This window comes from Manis pentadactyla, chromosome 15 (genome assembly GCF_030020395.1).
Source record: "Manis pentadactyla isolate mManPen7 chromosome 15, mManPen7.hap1, whole genome shotgun sequence".
Classification (NCBI taxonomy): domain Eukaryota; kingdom Metazoa; phylum Chordata; class Mammalia; order Pholidota; family Manidae; genus Manis; species Manis pentadactyla.
The window spans coordinates 1,528,383-1,548,322 of record NC_080033.1 but is presented as its reverse complement, the minus strand read 5'-3'; the positions used below and the strand labels follow the sequence as shown (position 1 = coordinate 1,548,322).

The 19,940-nt window shown below is 51.6% G+C and overlaps 1 protein-coding gene across 3 annotated transcripts; it reads right to left on the bottom strand.

Annotated features, from left to right (window-relative positions):
- Window positions 1-336: 336 nt before the first annotated feature.
- TMEM143 (transmembrane protein 143) lies at window positions 337-18,657 on the bottom strand. Of its 3 annotated transcripts, none has more exons than XM_036885630.2 (8): window positions 18,532-18,657; window positions 17,925-18,165; window positions 16,388-16,492; window positions 8,535-8,729; window positions 7,574-7,704; window positions 6,329-6,608; window positions 2,079-2,259; window positions 337-1,400 (listed from the first exon to the last, which is right to left on the bottom strand). In XM_036885630.2, exons 1-8 carry the CDS (start codon window positions 18,552-18,554, stop codon window positions 1,195-1,197), a joined length of 1,362 nt encoding a protein of 453 aa, XP_036741525.2. In that variant the 5' UTR covers window positions 18,555-18,657; the 3' UTR covers window positions 337-1,194. The 3 variants fall into 3 exon arrangements, 2 of the variants coding, with proteins under 2 accessions (XP_036741525.2, XP_036741524.2); XM_036885629.2 differs by lacking the exon at window positions 18,532-18,657 and adding an exon at window positions 18,316-18,512; XR_005024809.2 differs by lacking the exons at window positions 337-1,400; window positions 18,532-18,657 and adding exons at window positions 5,208-5,330; window positions 18,316-18,515 and having other exon boundaries at window positions 2,121-2,259.
- Window positions 18,658-19,940: the final 1,283 nt, after the last annotated feature.

Here is a 19,940-nt window from a genome sequence, read left to right as displayed (position 1 = left end):
TGTGGGGGTAGGGCTTTTCACCCACCCATCCCCTGGTTGTGTGCCTTTGTGCAGTGAACATTCAGTACAACTGCACATGGCCACCCTATCTCCCTCGCTCACAAGAACCAGTCTTTTTGGGAACCAGGACCTCTCCTCAGTAATCAGTCTTCTCTAAGATCCTCTTCTGTGACCTACAGCCAGTGGATTCTATCAACCACAAACCCAGTTTCTCTCTAGGATTATGGCTTTCTTTGCCTAGGACCTACACAAATGTGATCCCCCAACACTCAAATTCTTTCCAGAATTCTGATGCCTTCCTTCTCTCCAACCCCTGCAGCTATCCACTCACCCAAACTTATTAATCATGATTTATTTGGGAGAGGGGGGAGATATTGATATACCAATAAATATTGCACAGGCCACTGGTGGAGGGAAGATCCAGACTGAGGTAGTTTCTGTAGAAAGGGTGAGGGACCTGGGCAGGAAAGGCACCTGAGGTTGTTGGGGCCTGAGTGGCAGTGAGTCTTTGGGTGAGGATGGGTCTCCGGTTCCTCCAGATCCACAGCTCTCTGCCCAATGTGACTCCCAAGCCCTTCAGCCTGGACAAGCTGATCGGCAGTTGACCAGATAGCCTGCCTTGTAAGTAGCAATTGAAAGATCAGGTTTCCTTTAGAAATTCTAACTGGTTGCTTCTATGCAGCGATAACGGACTGCCCAAGGTTGACAGTGCCCAGCAGCTGTCATTGGCGGTCTGCCAGAGAGGAGGGCTGGACAGCTCTCATTGGTTGTGGACTGGGACTCTGCCTTCTTGAAATGATGGCACATTGCCTGAAACAGACTAAAAAGACAGTGATCTACGCCTCGGAGGGTAGATTATGATTGTGCCTGGTGGTTGTAGAGCTGAACAGCTGTGATTTGCTGACACTCCCACCGCAGTCAAACCACGTTTGGGTGTTTATGGACCTGTGGAACTCAGAGATGGAATATAAGCAGAGTCAAAAAGCTTTGAATGGCTGTTCAACAGAAGTAGGGGGCCTAGTAACTGCAGGCTGCCTTGCTTGTTGGCTTTAAGAATACAATGTAACGAAGTGATCTCCTGTAACTGGAAGTTGGGGAGTGGCAAAGCGTAGTAACTATGATTGACAGCTTGTCGCAGAGGCGGGGCTTAGTTCCTAACCAGGTGGAGGGTCTGGGATAGGCAGAGAGGTGTGCTCACGGCTTGTCTCTGCTGGGTGCGGCCTGGGGGTGCTCAGAAGCCAATGGATCCAGTTTGGGAAACCCCGGGGACCGGAACACCCCGATGCCGGGGGTCAGGGCTTGCAGGTGGGCCAGGGCCCGAGTTCCATTGAAGGCCACGTCGCAGCCTGACTGGGCCAGGAGCCAGTTTTCCACCTCCAACTGGAGCCACTGGGAGGTCTCTGCAGGGGGAAAGGCAGGTGTTGAGAGGTGACTGGGAACGGGAAGGAGTGGAGGGGGCATCGGGAGGGCTCAGGACGCAGAATATGAGGGGCCTGAGTTTGAGAGAAGCCTGGGGTATACCTGGGGACAGGAAGAGAGTGGGACAAGACTTAGGAGGGTCCAGCTCTGGGACTTTCGTCCAGAGACAAGCCAGGACTCTCATTCAGGGAAGGGTGGGGGTTCCTGTCAGGATGGAGACCACCTGGGAGGGAGACAAGGGTCTTATGCCTAGGAAGGAGTGCGCAGGGAGGGGGAGGGGTGACGGGAGGCAAGCCACAGGGGAAGTCTGATCCAACATCTCTATGGAGGTTGAGGTCAGGAAAGAGAGGTCACCCCTGGGAGGGATCGCATCCGTCAGGACCGGAAACTGGATTCAGGGGTTCCGTCTAAGGAGGGTCAGCTGGAAAAATAGGTCAAGTTCACCAGCAAGAGCTGAGAGCAGGCAGTGGGCAGCTTGGGGATGATGTCTCACTGGGGCGGAGCCATCGGGACTGAGGGCAGTGTTGACCCTGTGGGGACAGCGTGGAGTCTGTCCAGGTGGGGCCACGTCAGAGCCTGGCGTCGCGGGACGGGGCGGAGCAGCAAAGAGGTGGGGCGGGGCCTCGTGGCGCAGGGGTCCCTGACCAAGTCCTTCCTACCTTCCGGCCCGCCCCGGGGCCGCCGGGCCAGGAAGCTGTGCGCCAGCAGCGCCTCCTTGGCGTGTTCGTCCTGAGCGCGCAGGGCCAGGGCGCTGAGCAGCTCCGAGTTGTTGGACGTGCTGCGGTAGTAGAGCATGTGCGCCAATTCCAGCGCCTGCGCGCTGCGCCGCTGTCCGAACATCTGCAGGCGGGACAGCGGCCCGCGCGCGCTCAGCCGGGCGACCCCGGAGACGCAGGGCCGCGCTGGGTCCCCACGCCTCCACCCATTCCCACACCCCTCAGTCACTCGCGCAGGTAACGTCGCCCCGCGGGCTCGCGGGTCCTTCCCCGACGTCTTCGGTTCGGGTCCCCAGGACCTGGGCCTCGGTATTTGTTTTTAACACACAGGTTCTCGCCACAAGAGACTCTGGGGCCACCAAGCTTGCAGCAACAGCTGCACTCTGTGGCTTGCTCATGTGAGCCACGGATGAAATTGATTTGTTCAAGGATTTCCAGATGATAGGAATTTTAGCCTTGGAAATTTTTGTTACAATGATTTTTAAAGTCCTTATCTTTTCACACATACTAAAGTATTTCCACATGATATGTCTAGGGTTTGCTTCAAAATAATCCAAGTGGGAGGAGAGCTGGGATCTTTAGATGAAACCCGATTGACTACTGCTAGTTGCAGACGTGGATGCTGGCAGACGTGAGGGGCCTTATCATACTGTTCTATTTCTACATTTGTTTGAACTTCTCCAGAATAAGAAAAAAAGGTTTTAAATATTAAATTGTAAAGAGAAATGTTAACAGACAGCAAATACTCAAAAGTTCCACTTTAAGGGAAAAAGAATGGCAGGCAGGGCAGGTCTGAGGCCCAGCTGCCTATTAGCTGCCCCCTTCCTCACCCTTGGCCACCTCCTCACCAGGATCTCTCTCCCCATCCATGGTGTCCCTAAGGAGGGAAATGAGACCCCACTGGTACCCTCTGGGCACCACTTAAAACCTTTAAAACCTCCACCGCATTCCTCCGTTCACCTGCAAAGTGGGCTCAAGGCTTTTGGGTCCTGGAAGCCGGTCCCAACTCTGTCCCTACCAACTATGATCCCTTGACTAAGACCTAAGTCCTGGGATAGCACTGTCTGTGAAATGAGGTAGATAACAGGAAGGTCTCAGGAAGTCAATACAGTTAAGACACTTGGCGCTGAGCCTGGCCCATAGCAAGCATTTAAGCATTAGCTACTATTGAATATTCATCTTCACCCCATGCTGGGTGCTGCCTGCCTTTTAATTGTACACGTTGCCTGCCCATAATGTTATCCATCACACAGAGATATAAGGTGAAATGCCTCTGAAGTCAACACACCCCTGAAAATTGCTGAAATGACCTGCCCAGGACCAATGACACGGCTGTGTATGGATTGTAGTCTCTTCTTACAAGCCTGGCACAGTCCGTTTATGTCCCTGTATTGGAACAAATCGCCGTTTCTTTGGTTGAAGGTAAGATGCAGGAATTGCATGTGTTAGCCACTGTCAGGTATGAAAAACACACCAGGTTTTGTGTCTGTTTCTGTGCAGCTTATGGAGTTGAATTCTCAATTGTTAAATGAGCAGGTCATGCCAGTCCATGGCACACAGATGAGGCCAGACCTCTCCCTGTAAAGGGCTCACCACCTGCCACCTTCAACGCTCACCACGGCTCCGCTGACTGTAGTGTCTCCCCTCACCCAAATCCACTCTATTGGGTCCTTCTCCCCTGGGCTCCACATCAGAGCAGCCCCATCATCTACCCAGTCACAGGCCAGACCCCTGGCACCATCCTCACCCCTCCTCACCAGCCTGTCAGTCTCCGGCCCTGTCCTCCTGCCCTACCCCTCTTCTCCAACCCACCTACTGCAGCACCCTAGCCCCCCCACCTCCCACCCCAGTCTCATTCCCTCCAATCTGTCCCAAAACAGCCACAGAGCTGACCTTGCTCCTCCCTGGCTCACAGCCCTGCCATGGCTCCCCAGTGCCCTCAGAAAGTCTGAGCTCCCTGGCCTGGCCCCTAAAGATTTCTCCCTCTCACTTCCTGCTTGTCCCCTCTGAATGCAGCCCATGTGGAATGAGACAGTTTACCCTGGAGCAGGAAGGATGGGCTGAGCACTGATAGACTGGGGGCCGGCGCGAGTCCACTCTGGGGTCGAGCCAAAGAGCGGGGGGCCGTGCACAGAGAACTAGGAAGAGTGGGTGTGGAGGAGATGCTGCTGCAGTGAGTGCCAAGGGCCTGCCAGGAGGGCTGCTCCTCAACTGGCTGCTCCTGGCTGAGCAGGGAGCACTGCTTACAGAAACCACAGAAGCCGATGAGCTCTTCGAGGGGGAAGAAAGGGATGGGCGTCCTGCAGTGAAATCAGCCTCCCAGGGGCTAGGGGAAGAGGGCAGCTGAGCTCAGTGGGCATGCAGTGCATATGGGAAGGGCTTGGGCATGTCCAGGGAGCAGGTGGGGACAGGGATTTGGAGACTGGGAGAGGAGCCTGCAATGGAGACAGAGATCTGGAAGTGACTGACACATGGGAGAGAACAAGCCGAGTGGGGCTGGGGAGCACCCACACTGAAGAGTGGGATGCTCAGCCCAGGCATGGGAAAATGTTAATGGGTGCTCTGAATTAACTAGTGAACTGGGTTTTAAACTATGCCGCTCAAAGCCTGAGAGGCTCCTGGGGGCACTAGAGGTAGGACAGATGGTCCACCCTGGGCTGGGACTCAGTGTCCTCCCCAGACCAGCTGACACCCCTCACCAGCCTCCCTGCCTCTGGTCTCGCTGCTCCACTCTGTCCTCCGCGGTGCCTGCTCTCCCTCCCTGCTTACAACTTTTCCATGGCAATTGCTGCCCTGAGGACAAAGTCCAGGGCCCCTATCTTGGCATCTGAGGTCCTTGCCACCCTCTGGGGCCTCACTTCTCCACCATGCACCCTGGACTCCAGCCCCAAGATCCTCCACGCTCTGCTCGCCCAGCCCCTTCTCCACCAGGCTCAATCCTTCCCTTTCAAAGCTTCCTCTAAATCCCACCTGAACCCTGTCCTAGGCAGGAACTGCTACCAGCTGGCCCCGGCCCCAGCCCTTCACCCTCTCAGCCAGTGCAGCCTGGCTGTTATCTGCCGGATTTATTACCAGTCTTCCTAAGAGCCCATTGGGATGGCTGAAAACAGCTTGAAAACCACTGAACCAGCAAGCGAATGATCAGGTACAACGGACGCCTCATGCAGGTCCACACTCCTGGGGCCAGTGCCAACCCTGGGGAGAATCAGTAAAAGGCAGCCCCCGGGGCCGACTCAGCCTCGAGACAGCGCATGCAGTACAACTTGGGTGTCAGCCCCCACCCCTCCCCTTGGCCACAGCTCATTGGATGGCAAACAACCTATGCCACTGTCATGAGGCAGTCCTGCAATCACATGTAGCAGAATCAGGAAGGGAGCTTGTTAAAAATACAGTTTCCTGGGCTCTAGTCCCAGAGTTTCCAATTCAGTCCATTTGGGCTGGAGCTCAGGAGGCTGCATTTACAGAACAGCTCCCCTGGTGACAATGACAACTGGCCAGGACAGGGAACCCAGACTCAGGGAACCATAGCCCAATTAATAATCATAATAATGGTAATGGCTAAGTCTCATATAGTACCTCTGGGCTATGTCAGGCTCTGTTCTCAGCACCACATGTGTATTAATTCATTAATCCCCGCAACAACCCTATGAGTTACGTCCCATTGGCACCTCTGCTCTCCAGATGCAAGAGCTGAGGTACAGAGAAGTTAAGTGTCTTGCTCAAGGTCACACAGCTAGAAGACAGAAGAGCTAGGTTCAAACTCAGGTAGTCTGGTTCTAAAACACACATCCCTCACCATGTCACTAAAGTGCTTCTCAAAACAGGCACTCAGTGACTGGCTGTGCCCACGCATAGAGTGCCTACTGTGTACCAGGCACTGTACCCGGTGCTTTTTGTCGATTCACTCCTTTGATCCTCACAGTCACCCTGCAAGGTGGGTCTCCCTATTATTCCCACTTTCCAGATGAAGAAACCAAAGCACAGAGATTCCGAGAAACCTGCCCAAAGTGTTGAGTAAATAAGGAAGGGAAGGAAGGAAGGAGGGACGGACAAAGGAAGGGAAAATAGGGAAGGAATGAAGTACAGCGTAAAACAGCAATAACACATGAAATAAACAATTATATGGTGGCCTGACCTTCTGGCTGAACACCGAGAAGCAGGGACCCAGGAGGCATGGCTAGAGGTCCTCTTACCTTGGAGGCCCGCAGGCCCATGAAGGCAGCAAAGAACAGCAGCAGCAGGGAGGTGGCCACCTTGAGGTCTGAGAGCACCACCATGCCCACGTTGACAAACAACACCATGCCCGAGACGAAAAGCGTGACATTGAGCAGGGCACGCTGCAGGGTGGGTGTGCGCACTTTTAGCTCAGGCAGCAGCTGTTCTAGGCCCTCCAAGGGCGTGTCCTTGAAGCTCTTCAGCACCAGATGCCCCTGCTTCGTTCGGGCTGCTAGCACCACCCGCTTAAAGTATCTCCTGGCGGGCAGAGACAGAGGGGTGGGGTGGTCAGGACTGCCCCAAGGAGCCCCCTCCAACCCCAGGACACTCTCTGGCTCTTCAGTCACAAACTCACATTAAAAGCTACTTAACAATGGTGAAAGGAAAAAAATCAGAAGTAAGGTAAATGTCCAACAATAGGGGATTAGTTAAATAATGCTCATATCTATTATTGGACACCTAGGTTTCTTCTGATTATATATGCTTGATAAATGAGAGCTGTATACAATTATTTTGTTTAATTAATTTTCCAATTCAAATTCTACATATATTTTAAAGTATCTGCTAAGTGCCAAGGGAGAGCTATTAAGCTCTGGAGAGACAAAATGAGTCAGTCACTGCCTCTGTGGAGCTTATAGTGCAGCATGACCGACAGATAATTAAAACACACCATATGAGAGCATAAATATCTTCTTGGAATAAATTTCTAGAAGTGGAATTACTGGCTTAAGTGAGATGAGGGGGGATGCTTTTGTCTTTGGTTTTAGTTGAGTTTTATTTTTTTGGATTTGTGACCATATTTGAAAAACTGATTTCCAGAAAGACTGGGTAATTTACAGGCCCACTGGCTGACTGTGAGATCTGGCTCTCCTGAATTTGTGTATGTCTCTCTCTATTTGAATAGCCTCTGCTAAAAATAGGATGCTTATCAGAATCCTGGCTGTGCTGTGGCTTTTCAGAACGTGGCCTTCCCTCTCTTTGCCTCAGTTGTCCTCATTCAGAAAATGGGGAGATGTACCCCTACTTTATCTCTTCCCCTGGGAAATGTAATTCTTACTTTCCCTTGCAAAGAAAGGGTAGCATTTGGATGACTCACCACCCCACCCTTTCTCAACTTCCCACCCAGGGCCCAGACACCCCAGTCCAGACACTGACCTGTCGGTCCCCTCTCGACTCTAACCTTGCTCCCTCTCGCTGCAGCTGGGGAACAAGGGCCACCTCACCTCTCTGCAGGGGGCGACCTGGTGAAGAAGCCACGCTTGGAGCCCACGCTGGACTTAAGGGGCATCTGCCCAACTCGCTGGCCCAGGGCCCAGAACTGCATGTAGATATACTGATCCAAATTTATTGTCACCTGCCAAGGGGCACAAGGGAAGCAGAGGCGGCTGAGCATGGACTGGGACATGAGCACGGGATACTGCAATTAGATGCTCCTCTCCCCAACAGTTTCCCTCATTCCCAGGCTTATCATCACCCAATGTCTAGGCAGGGTGGCCATATACAGCTGTTCACGTTTTATACTGCACAAGGGCATACCATCTAAGATCGCACCATTCACATCACAGTCATCTTTATTACTATATTTCCTAGAAACTGAGATGCCAATGATTTTAAGATACTCCATTATTTTTTAATTGAATAAATTTGATGTACAACAGTGTATACATTTAAGGTATACAATGTGTTACTTTGATAATCTGTTTATTGTAATATGATTGCTGATTGGAGGCTCAGTTATTTTCTGAAGCAACTAAAAGAGGAAATATATGCCAATTAAACTATGTCACACTGCCGCTTACAAGGCACATCCCAATTTCAGAGACAGTAAGATATGATTTTTTAAAAAGTACATCTTAAAAATCACTAAAATATGGAACTTTGGAAGATATCAGTATTTTTATGATAATTTTGTTCACTTTAAGGATAAGCGTTTTATATTATTTATTAGTACAATATTCTGGCAGATGGCAATGAAGTTTCTAGTGCAAAGGATATCTGTATCTTACACTTTTCCAACAGATGGCAGTGAAGTGACCTGGGAAAGAGGTAACTTTTCCTAATTCACCGAAGGCACCAAATGAGCTAGTGCAGGACTATAGCTCCCAGCAGCCTCAGCCTCCCAAAAGCTCCTCCCTTGCCCCAAGGCCTGCTGGGAGTTTTGCCTCTGGTCAGCAAGACAGGCACCTGGACCTCATCCTGAGGGTGGTGAACCACCAGAGCGTAGGCCAGGACGTCCTCAGAGAGTGGGGAGAAGTTGGCCTGGGCCAGCAGGGGCTCCAGAGCCCGAAGCACCTCCTGCTCATTGGACAGACGCTGGGGGTCTGTGAGCAAAGGTTGGTCAAGGCTCTCCCTGTCGGGGTTGATGGGGTCATACAAGGCCTGCAGAGAGAATGAGAAAGAAAAATGGGTTAGAGCACAGCATGAGGGATTGTGGGTCCACTTACGGGTGTTTCAGGCCCCATCCTCTGAATGATGGGGTACCCCGGGGCTTACTCTGAGCCCTCTCCCCTTTTCTCTCTTCCAGCTTGCCCTAAGTTGCTTTGCTATTCCCGTGACTTTAACACCACTCTGTGCATGTCTGTGTATCTCTGTGCAACTCACATCTGCAGCTTGGACCTCTCCTCCAAGTTCTGGACCTAATATCTGATTCCAGAGCATGAGCACCGGTCCTCTCCTTCTGCCACAGTGGCAGAAGAGAAGGCGGACATGGCGCTGCCCAGAGATACTACCTTTCCCAACCTCTCTTGAGGCTAGGCGTGGCCAGGAGACTAAGTTTTCATCCACAGGATGTGGGCAGAAGTGCTGGGTACTCCTTCTCCCTCACTTCTTACTCCCATGAACTCCTTCTCCCTTCCTTCCTCTGCCAGCTTAGAGCACTGTTTTGCCCATCACCCAGTTTTGACCACACAGAGATGAAGACAATGTCCAAAGAGATGGCAGAGCAACAAGATGGAAGGAATCTGAGTTCCAGAATGGCATGGAGCCACGTGGGAAAGAGGTAACTTTTTCTAATTCACCGAAGGCACCAAATGAGCTAGTGCAGGACTATAGCTCCCAGCAGCCTCAGCCTCCTCTCATGTGGCATGGAGCCATCTACCCCCTTGGCCCACTTACCACAGGACTGTTAAGTGGGAAAGAAATGATCTTCCACCTCCTTTAACCCTACACGTCTGCTTGTTACAGCAGCTAAGCTGTTATACCAACTAATCCAAACTCTTCATTTGACATTTTTTTTTGGATGTCACAATCACCTCAAATCCAATGTGTCAAGCCCACAGATCACATCCTCGCATCCACATCTTCTAACCGAACCACCATTCTGGATTCCCTCTCCAAAACCGATTTTCCGAACCAATCCTGGCCTCTCCCCTGAGCGTCAGACTCTCATATGCAATGATCTCTTTGACATTTCCAGTTGGATGTCTAATGGCATCTCATATCTAACGTGGCTCAAGGAGAGGGCTTCATTTCTTCCTAAGTCTACCCATCCATCTTCTCCTTTCAGGAAATTTGCCACCATCCACCAGATGCTCTGACCTTTGATTCCTTTCTTATCATCATCCCCATATCCAATCCTCCAGCAGGTTCACTGGCTAAACCTCTGAGTGGCTCTTGAACCCATGCCCCCTCCATCCCCCTTCCATCCCCGCTGCTACCTTCTCATCCCAGCCACCTTCACTCCATCCCTAAACTGCACTGGGCATCTGCTCTCCCTGCTCCTAGTCTTGCCACTTCCACACCATTCTCCACGTGGCTGTCATAACGAGCTGAATTCGATTATGAACGCCTCCCACACCCTATCGGTCCAGTGCTCCCCGCTGCATTTGGGAGTAAATGCCAGAATTACTCCACCACCTTCAAAGGCCTTGCAAACTGGCCTCTTGCTTTGCCTGCTGCATCTTAGGCACCCACCACAATCCCCCTCAAAAAGTTGTGGAATGATGAATGAGTGAGATTCCAGGCACCTAGCTTACCTGTGCAGAGATTGAGTTTCAGGATGACAAGTGACTTGTCCCAAACTATACAGCACACCCTCAGAGGGAAGTCACCCTTCCATAAAACAAGCCCATAAACCCGACTCTCTGGCTCTCGGGAAAAGTAGCCTTAAGGAGCAACTTGTCTAGGCCAGGTGTGATTTTGAGTTAGTGGAAGGGAAGACGGTAGAGTGCTCCAAGTGGGAGGAAGGACCTGAGCAAAGATTTGGAGGTGGGAAGGCCCAGGGCCTCAGAAACAACTGAGCAAGGAGATGTGAAGCAGGAGAGTCGAGCCTCGCGAATCCTCTTCTGAACTAACCCCCATGGCTGGGGCTTGTTGGCCCACAGCTAAGGCCTGTGCCTGAGTCCTTCAGCCCACGCTGACAGAGCAGGTCCCACGGGCCATGTTCGCAGAGTCACAGAGTGACCTTGAGAAATTCCATTCCCGGGACTACAACTTGAGACGGAGGGTATCTCAGAGCTGGAGGAGGCAGTGTCTACATTCATCAGATAATCTGCTGCAAGCCAGAGTCCCTTCCAGGAACTTCACATTCACCACTGCTTCAAGCCAGAAACCCGGATGTTGCAAGTGACCCGTGCTGCTCCCTTCCCTCACTCAATGGCTCCTGATAATTCTCCTCCAGAACAGATTACCACTTGGCCCAGCTCTCCTCCCCACCAGCCCTGGCCCATCTGCACCCCATCACCTCCTCCTGCCTGGAGGAACCTGCTCAATGGCTTCCCCAAATTCCCTTGCCTCCTCTCCCCCAACCAATCTGTTCTCCACACAGCAGCCAAGATTTCATCAATAACAGTAATAAATGATAATGGCATGTGTTTATATAGCAATTGCATATGTCAGGCACCGTTTGAAGAGTGTTATACACACAATGTGAGAATGATACTTTTGTAATCCTCATTTACAGATATGGAAACTGAGGCACAGAGGGGTTAAGGTCACATAGCCAGGAAATGGTACATCAGGAGTTATATAACTAATCATGTCAATCTCCAGCTAAAATCCTTCCAAGGCTCTTACTGACCTCAGGAAGCAGGACCGTGATCTGTACTGTGGCCTGCAAGGTCCTGACATGACAATCCCGTTTGGTCGCTCCACACCAGCCACACTAGCTTTAGTTCCTTCAGGCATGGGACATTGTACATGCTGTAGGGAGACTCTCCCTGCCCCCTCCCTGCCTCCTTCCCTTCCCATTGCTGAAGTCCTATACTTCTATCATGCTCCACCTCTCTTGTCACTCTAAAAAGCCTTTGTCCACTCCCTGGGCTGAGCAGGGCCACCTGTATGGTTGGGCAGGGTGTGCACTGCACAAAGGTAGTAGCTCTAAGAAGCATCATTGTAGATCCTCTAGACCTATACATGCTTATCATAAATTCGCCCTTTCAGATGAAAATAAAGGGTACAGAACAGCACCATTGAATAAAATACAACTCTCTGCTATAATCCAAACATCTTGACCCATACCAACCAATAAGTTGCCTCTGGTCACAAATGAGATGAAGGAGATTGAGGAGTAGAGTTTTAAAATTGTATTTAATGTCAGTTATTTCAAACATAAATAGCCACATGTGGGTCACATTAGACTATGGAATTAGACAGCACCAGGATAGGGAAAGGGGTGCCTTTTTCTAACTTGCACATAGACCCCAGTGTAGAAACCAAGGTCAGCTTTGTTATCCGCTCTCAAGGACTGTGCCCCCTGAGTTCACTATCTCAACCCATCCATTCACTGGAGAAGAGTGTGTGACCCAGAGCTGTCCCCACCACCCGAGGTCAGCTCCCCAAAGGCAGAGTGCAGGCCCGAGTTCACTGCTCCTGAAGCCCCAGCACCTGGCATGGGGCCCTGTGTACACATCTGCTGAAAGAATGAAAGATGTCATTGGGTCTTCATGAAGGTGGCTGCTGCCACTTTCTGTCCTCAATTATTCCCTTGGAGATCTTCAAATACCATTTGTCTACTGAGGACTCCCAGATTTCTGTCTCTGGAATGGACATCTTCCCTGAGCTCCAGACTCACACAGCCAAGAGCCTACTTGATACACCCTCCAGATGTCTTCTGGGCCCCTGGAAGCCCCCCCACAGGCTTCTGACAGGCATCCTCTCAAACCCACTGTATCCCAGCTGGGGTCCGGAAACCACCCCTGAGACCTGCTTCTTGGCCATCTTCCTCAGCTCAGGAAGCCAAGGCCATCCTTCCAAGTGCTCAGGTCTCAAGTCTGGGGCCATCCTGGACCCCTCTATTTCTCACACGCTGATCCCATCAGCAAGTCCTGATGGCACCACATTCCAAACAGATCTGATCACTTCTCACTCCCCCCCGCATCTGAGCCACCCTCATCCTCACTGTGTTGGTCTCAGCACTGCTCACCTCCTCTATCCCCACCCCCTAGTCTGTTCCCCATGCAGCCGCCAGACGGTGCCTGTTGTAATCTAAGTCACATCCCTCTTTTCTCAGGACCTTCCCAGTGGCTTCCACTTCACTCAGAATCAAAGCAAACTCTTCACTGTGAACCACAGGACCCTCAGGATCTAGCCCCAGTCCCCTCTCTGTCCTCATCTCGAGCCCTCCACTCTCATTCACTCCACTGTAGCCCCACTGGCCTCCTTGCTGTTCTTCCTACACACCAGGCATGCTTTTGCCACAGGGCCTTTGCACTTACTGTTCCCACAGATCTCCACATGACTCACTCTTGCTTCCTTCGGGTCTCTGCTCAAATGTCACCCCCTCAGTGAGCCCTCCCTGACCACCCTACCTGGAATTGCAAAACACCCCTGCTTTATTTTCCTCCTGAATTTGGGTTACCAGATTTAGCCCCAAATAAGCAAATAAAATAAAAGACACCAAGTCAAATGTGATTTTCAGATCAACAACAAACCATTTTTCAGTTTAAGTATGCCCCATGCAATATTTGGGGACTGTATTGCATGGTGCATTACACTTAAAAAAAAATTCACAGCTTATCTGAAATTCAAATTTCACTGGGTATCAAGGATTGAATAGTGTCCCCTAAAAATTCATGTCCCCTCTGAATATGACCTTATTTGGAAATAGGGTCTCTGCAGGTGTAATTAAGGTAAGGATCTAGATGAGATCATATTGGATTAGGGTGGGCCCTAAATCCAATGAGATTGTCCTTATAAGAGACAGGAAAGGACATACAGAGGCACAATGAAGAAGACCACGTGAAGATGGAGACAGAAATTGCACTGATGTGTCCACAATCCACTGAACACCAAAGAGTGTCAGCAGCCACCACAGGCTGAGAGAGAGGTGTGGGATGGCACCCTGCTCAGAGCCACTAGAAGAAACCAACTCTACTAACACCTCGATTTCTGACTCCTGGACTCCTGAACCCTGAAAGAATCAATTTCTGTTGCTTCAAGTCACCTGGTTCAAGGTACTTTGTTATGGCAGCAGGAGGAAATGAATAAACTGTGCATCCTGTTACCTTATCTGGCAACTCTATCCTTAGTAGTTAGCACCTCTTAACATATTTCACTCCTTTACTTTGTTGAGGGTCTGTCTCCCTTACTAGAATGTGACCCCGGGAAGCAGATAACACACATCTCTCGGGCTTGTCACTATGTCTCAGGACCTGGAGCCATTCAGGGGACAAAGCAGGTGCTCAATAAATATCCACTGAGTGAATTCAGTGATGAATGAATGATGGAAAGGAGGGGCAAAAATAAATCACCTGTTATCCTTTGAACTGGGGCTATTCTAATTCATTTCCTGCCCCAGGCCTCTTCCTTAAGGCACTTAGGTCACCAGCAAAAGGTCACTCAGAGTGTCACACCTGCCTTCTGGTGCTCCCACCCTGCCCCTCTTAGCATCTGTTTAAAATCTCCTGTCTCAGTGGAAATATGCATCTTCACAGTACATTCTTTCTATATTTCTATATATTTAAGTAGTTACATAATGAAAAATATTTCAAAATAACTTAAAAATAAAAAACAAAACCCTGACTCTAGAGACCCCAGGGGCCTGAGGGAGGAGCAAGAAGGCAGGTAGACAGGGGCACAAATCCTGGCTCTGACACTGTGGGCTGTGCAACCTGGGGTACATCCTGGGTCCCCCTGGAGCCTCGGTTTCTGCCTCAGCAAGGGGGGCTGACGACAGCTGCCCCTCACAGTTGCGAGAAGGAGCTGACGGGCTGACAGAGTAAGCGCTCAGCGACAGGGGCTCTGAAGACCTGTTGCTGCTACTATTCACAGCAAAGGGGGGACCTGCAGGAGGGGCGCAGTGTGAAAGGGCTAACTCAGTAGACGTGGGTTGTCCAAACCCTGCCTATTGCAAAGGACTGGCCCTTGCCCAGTCCTGGGCAGTAACCTCTAACCTCTTAGAATGTCCTGCCCGATAACAGTGTCTGTTTACCTGGGGCCTTGGGCCACACCAGCTAGTTTATGATAAAAACAGGACTTATGGTGAGGCCTTGGACCACGTGGTATCAGCCTGACCTCTGAAGGGGCTGGAGAGCAAGCACCTAAGGTCAGTCACAGGGGTGCTCCAGGCCTATGTGACTGACCCCCAGTAAAAACCCTAGACACCAGGCTTGGGGGAGCCTCCCTGGTTGATGATACTCCGTGGATATTGTCACACATCAGTGCCGTGGGAATGAAGCGCTGTCTTTTGACTCTACTGGCAGAGACAACTGGAAGCCCTCCCCTGGTCTCCCCTGGACCCTGCCTATTGCCTGTCTTCTTTGCTGATTCCGTTTGTTATCCTTTTGCTGTAAAAACTATTGCTGTAAGCTTTTCTGAGCTCTGTGAGTCCATCTAGAAAACCCTCTAGAGTCTGAGTCTGAGGGTGGTCCTGGAGACCCCCAACACAGGCAGGACCTAGGGAGGAGGAGGGGGACACTGAGAACTGGGCTTCCTGACACCACTCTCTGCTGAGGTTGCACATCTCTCTGGCTGCTCCTTGTCTGCCCCCCTCACTGACTCCAGTTCCCCTTCCCGACTCCAGGATGGCACGCCCTAGGGCTCAGCTAACCCCCCTGTTGCTCTCATTTAGTGCCATCTAGATCCTCCCAGGGTTCCTTCTCAGCCCAGACCCTCCCTTGACCTCTAGACTCCACATTTGAGTCCATCTCTCTACCTGGCTGTCTAACAGGCAGCTCAAATTCCAAAGTACAAAACTGAGCTCTCGAGCTTCCTCGCAGATCTGCCTACTGCCCCTGCCCCATCTCCTGCACTTCAGTGAATTGCAGCTCCCCCTTTCCGGAGGAGCAGGCCAGAACCGCTAGAGGCACACAACCCCTCTCTCTCATCGCCCCGCCCACACAGGCAAAGGCTGATGCTTCCCAACCATTAGCAGCGCCTGACCACTTTTCACCACTTCACTGCCATTACTCTTGTTGCGGCTGCCATTATCTCCCACCTGGGCAAACATGACAGCCTCTGTAACAGATCTCCCTGCCTTGAAGTCAGCTCCCACACAGCAGCCACAAGGATCTTGTTAACACCCAAGTCACCTCACGTCCCTCCTGTGGCTCCCAGCAACCCTAGAGCCAAAGCCAAGTCCTCACCACTGCGCACACAGCCAGGAACTATTTACCCCCATCCCCACTCTGCCCTCATCTCCCACCCTCTCTCCCCTCCAGTGGGCCCTTTGCTGTTCTTCCAACACTCTCACCCCAGGGCCTTGCAGTGGCTTTTCCCTTTGCCTGGAACATCCTCCCCCAGACATCTACCAGGCTCCCTCCGTGTCTTCACTTAGGTCTTAATTCCCTTGTCACCTCCTCGGGGAAGCCTTCCCTGATCACCCTGTCTAAAACAGTCTCCTATCTTTTCCCATCTTGCCACTCTGCTTCATTGCTCCTCCTCGCATTTACCACTCCTGAGCATCATATTTTATATTTATTTATTGTCTCCCCAACTGGAATGTCAGCTCCACAGGGGCATGGCTTCATCTGTCCTGGTCACTGCCAAATCCCCAGTGCTTAAAATGGGGCCAGGCAATAAGCAGGTGCTCAGACAATTTTTACTGAAAAGAGTAGATGAGCAAAAAAAGCATGACAGGGCCGAGGGGCCCCTATCCTCACCTGCAGGCGGGACAGGACATGGTGGTAGTGGAACAAGGTGCAGAAGTCCACGTGGGATGAGAACTCTTCGAAAGCCGCCTTTTCCACAGGGCTGGAGTGGAATTCCTGTTACCCCAGGAAGCAAAACTTCTTTTTAGGACTCTTTCCCCTTCCTCATGGGAATTCTTTGCCAGGCAGCCAGACACAGATAATCACAGTTCTGGGGTCTTTGTTTGGGGAGGTAGAAAGGGGTTGGTCAATTTTACTGACCAAGAAACTAAGGTAGCCCAGTATATAGTGAAAAACAGATGGCTGGAAGCGTAGAAGGTCAAGTTCCTGCTTTGACACTTACTCAGCAACATTCACACAATGCTAATTGTGTGCCTGGCACTGTTTGCCGGCACAATGCCATCCTCCAGAGAATGAATGTAAAGCAGTTGATGGATTTATAACCCCTAGTTTTCAATGGGGGAAGCTGAGGCTCAGAGAAGTCATCACTTGCTGAGGGCCACAGTGTCTCCACTGTGACACTCCAATCCATGCCTGACCCCCATCAGACACTCCAATCCATGCCTGACCCCAGAGCACACATATTCAACCTTTTCTTTATGCTTCCTACCTTGGTGCCCTGGGTCAATGTCTTCACATCTCTGAGCCTGCTTTCTTACTAACAACAGAGGATCACACCCTCTTCTCAGAGAGCGATGGTGAGAATTTAACGCAACTATGGGTGTCCACATGTACATGTATGTTTATGTATGTGTGTATATATTTGTGTGTGTGTGTGGATAAAGCAGAGGACAGGATTTAGCACATAAAGAGGTGTTCAATAAATAATTTGTTAAATGAATGAATGATGATCTTCAATAATGACAAGTGTGATGAACACAGCTGGGTAAGAGCTTAAGCTCTGGAGATGGACCAGGTGAGGTAAATGAAGCAAAATTTAAGGAGACATTCACCCTAAGGGTCAAGCAAGTGCCTACTGCCTCAGCCTAGTCCCCACCCTGCTTTAGGGTCAGACCACTTGGTTCAAATTTGAGCCACTACATCACAGCCCCGGGTAAATCCCTTTCCTTCTCCTGCTTCAGTTACCTTTTTGCGAAATAGGGATGATGGTGGCATCTCTCCTACTGGGTTGTTCTGATGATTCAGTAATATGTGAAAAATGCTTAGCACCGTGCCATACAGTGACAGCTCAAACAGTGTGACAGCAATTACAATAAGAGCTTCACAGACATAATTATCAGTGGGTAGTAGGAATGGTAATGATGACGATGATTACCCCATTTTGCAGAGGGAAAAACTATGCCCCAATAAATGCTTGTTGCAAGCCCCCAAAACAAGCTAGAGTCAGGAATTGCGGCTACATATGCATCTCAGAGGTCTTACCCCAGCCTTCCAACTCATCCCGCGCCCACCTGGGACTCTAAGAGGAAATGGGAACTACAACTCCCAGGAGGCGCCAGGGTATTCCTCTATAGACGTAGAGTTGTGCCGCTGCGAGGCCTGCCGGGAGTCGTAGTCCCCCGGCTCTTGAACCCGAGACTGACGGTACCTGTGTCAGGAGGCGGAGCAGCTGCTCCTTGGAGAACGGGATGAACCGTTCGCGGTACTGCTGGGCCCAGTCGCGGGGCTCCGTGAGGTTCCTCATCTTGCGGTACTCCCCCATCTTGGCCTGCAGCGACGACAGGGCCCGGGAGCGCCCGAGGTTTGCGGGCAACAGGGGCCATACTCGGACCCCGGATCCCCAGACCCCCCGGGTCACATGTAGCATGGCCAGACCCTTTTCCCGGAGCCTAAATGAGGGAAATGAACAGGGGCCAAAGGTCATCCGGAGGAAAAGCTTATACACTCCACTTCCACGCCCCAACTCCCAAGGGCCATCCACCCCCCGGCACGGCGCAGAATCCATCCGCCAGCCTTCTAACACCTCTTGCCCGTCCTACCCACACTGTTCTTTTGGACTAGGTCCCAGCAGGGATTTAGAGGTCTCAGGTCCTGGGTGCTTTTGCTGGCCCAGTGACTCTGTGGTGCTACAAGTGGTTTCTGCGGGGTCTGGGCTGAAGGCGGACCTTAAGAGCATAAGCGATGCTCAGAAAGGCTACATAGAGTGTGCAAGGTCGCCCTCCCTGGACCATGCAGTCCTCCGCCCTCTCCCTCACCTTAGCCAACGCTCGACTGTCATTGAGCCTTCTGCGCATGTGCAGGAAGGCGTCCTTGGGCCCTTGAGGTTCAGCTTCAGCCTGCACTAAGACGCATGCGCAGAGCCTGGTCCATTTTTCTCCTGTGCCGCCCTGTCTCGACTGCTCATGCGCATTCTTCCTGGTTTTTTTTTTTTTCCCCTTTACTCTCCTTGTTTGGCTGCAGCGCATGCGCCGAAGAAGTATCTCCTTGTCCGCGAGCTTCAAAGGGAAAGGGGCCGGGCGGGTGGGAGGTGCGAGACCCCGGGAAGGGCAGGTTGGGGGAGGGCTCTCGCGCGCCACCAGCCAACGGCGGGCAGGCCAACGTCCACTGAGGCCACGCCCCAGTTCTTGTCAGCTCCTGAGGAGGTGGGAAAAGAGGGAAGGCGGGGCTTGGACGCAGCCAATCAGCTGTGGAAGAGCGAAAAGGCGGGAAAAAAGCGGAACGTCAAGAAAGCCAAGGTGGCGCCAGGGACCAGGAGAGGAGAGTGGGCGGAAGGAAGAGTGGGCCTCCAGGTGACGCAGAGCGGGTCCTCAGAGTAGGGGTGGCGTTTTGTCAGGCAGCATCACCCCGGAGCCCTCCCACCCCCATTTTCATATCCTTAAAGGAAAGATCTATTTCAAGAAGGTAGCTTAGCCTAGAGGATATAGCCTCCTAATTCTGAGGGGACATTATCCCATGTTCCCCACACATCTGAGGTCTAGACCCCCAACTTAAGAAAATGTACTTTTATGAAGATGAAGCTGAATTCTAAGGGGAGGCCCTTATTCTGAGAAAATAACCCCAAATCACAAGGACAGTGTAAAATATACCATAAATGCCTGGGTTCTCCATTACAGGTGCTGTCACCTCATAACCTGAAAGGGATTCTCCCGGTTCAGACCATCCCCCAGGGTTCTGATCCTCATTCCAGCACCCCCCCAGTCCCTTGAAAACGTCACTGTCCTCTCACAGAGCAGCGTCCTTAAAACGGGCCCTCTGGCTCCTGTGTCAGGGATGTGAGCCCAGTATGCCAGCCCTGTTGCCAGCCCTTCTCCCTAGCTTGGGTCTCCTCACCCTGGATTCCTGACTCCAGGGGCCTCAGCAGCCCTCTCTCCCTGTACCTGTACCTCCGGATTCTCAGGAGCCCCCTTACCCTGTGCCCCAATCCATGGGACCCTCACCCTGCACCCCCACCTCTGTGAACCCCAGCAGTCCCTTCACCTAATTCCCAAGCTCCTAAGAACCCTGGCAGACCTCTCACCCCTCACAATCCCATTCCTGGGACGCCACCCTCCCATCACCCCTACTCCTGGGACCCTGGCAACCCCTCCACCCCAAGATCCTGACTCTAATCTCCCACATGCAACTTGTTTTGCAGCAGCCGAGCTCCAGGGTGGTGGGCCTGAAG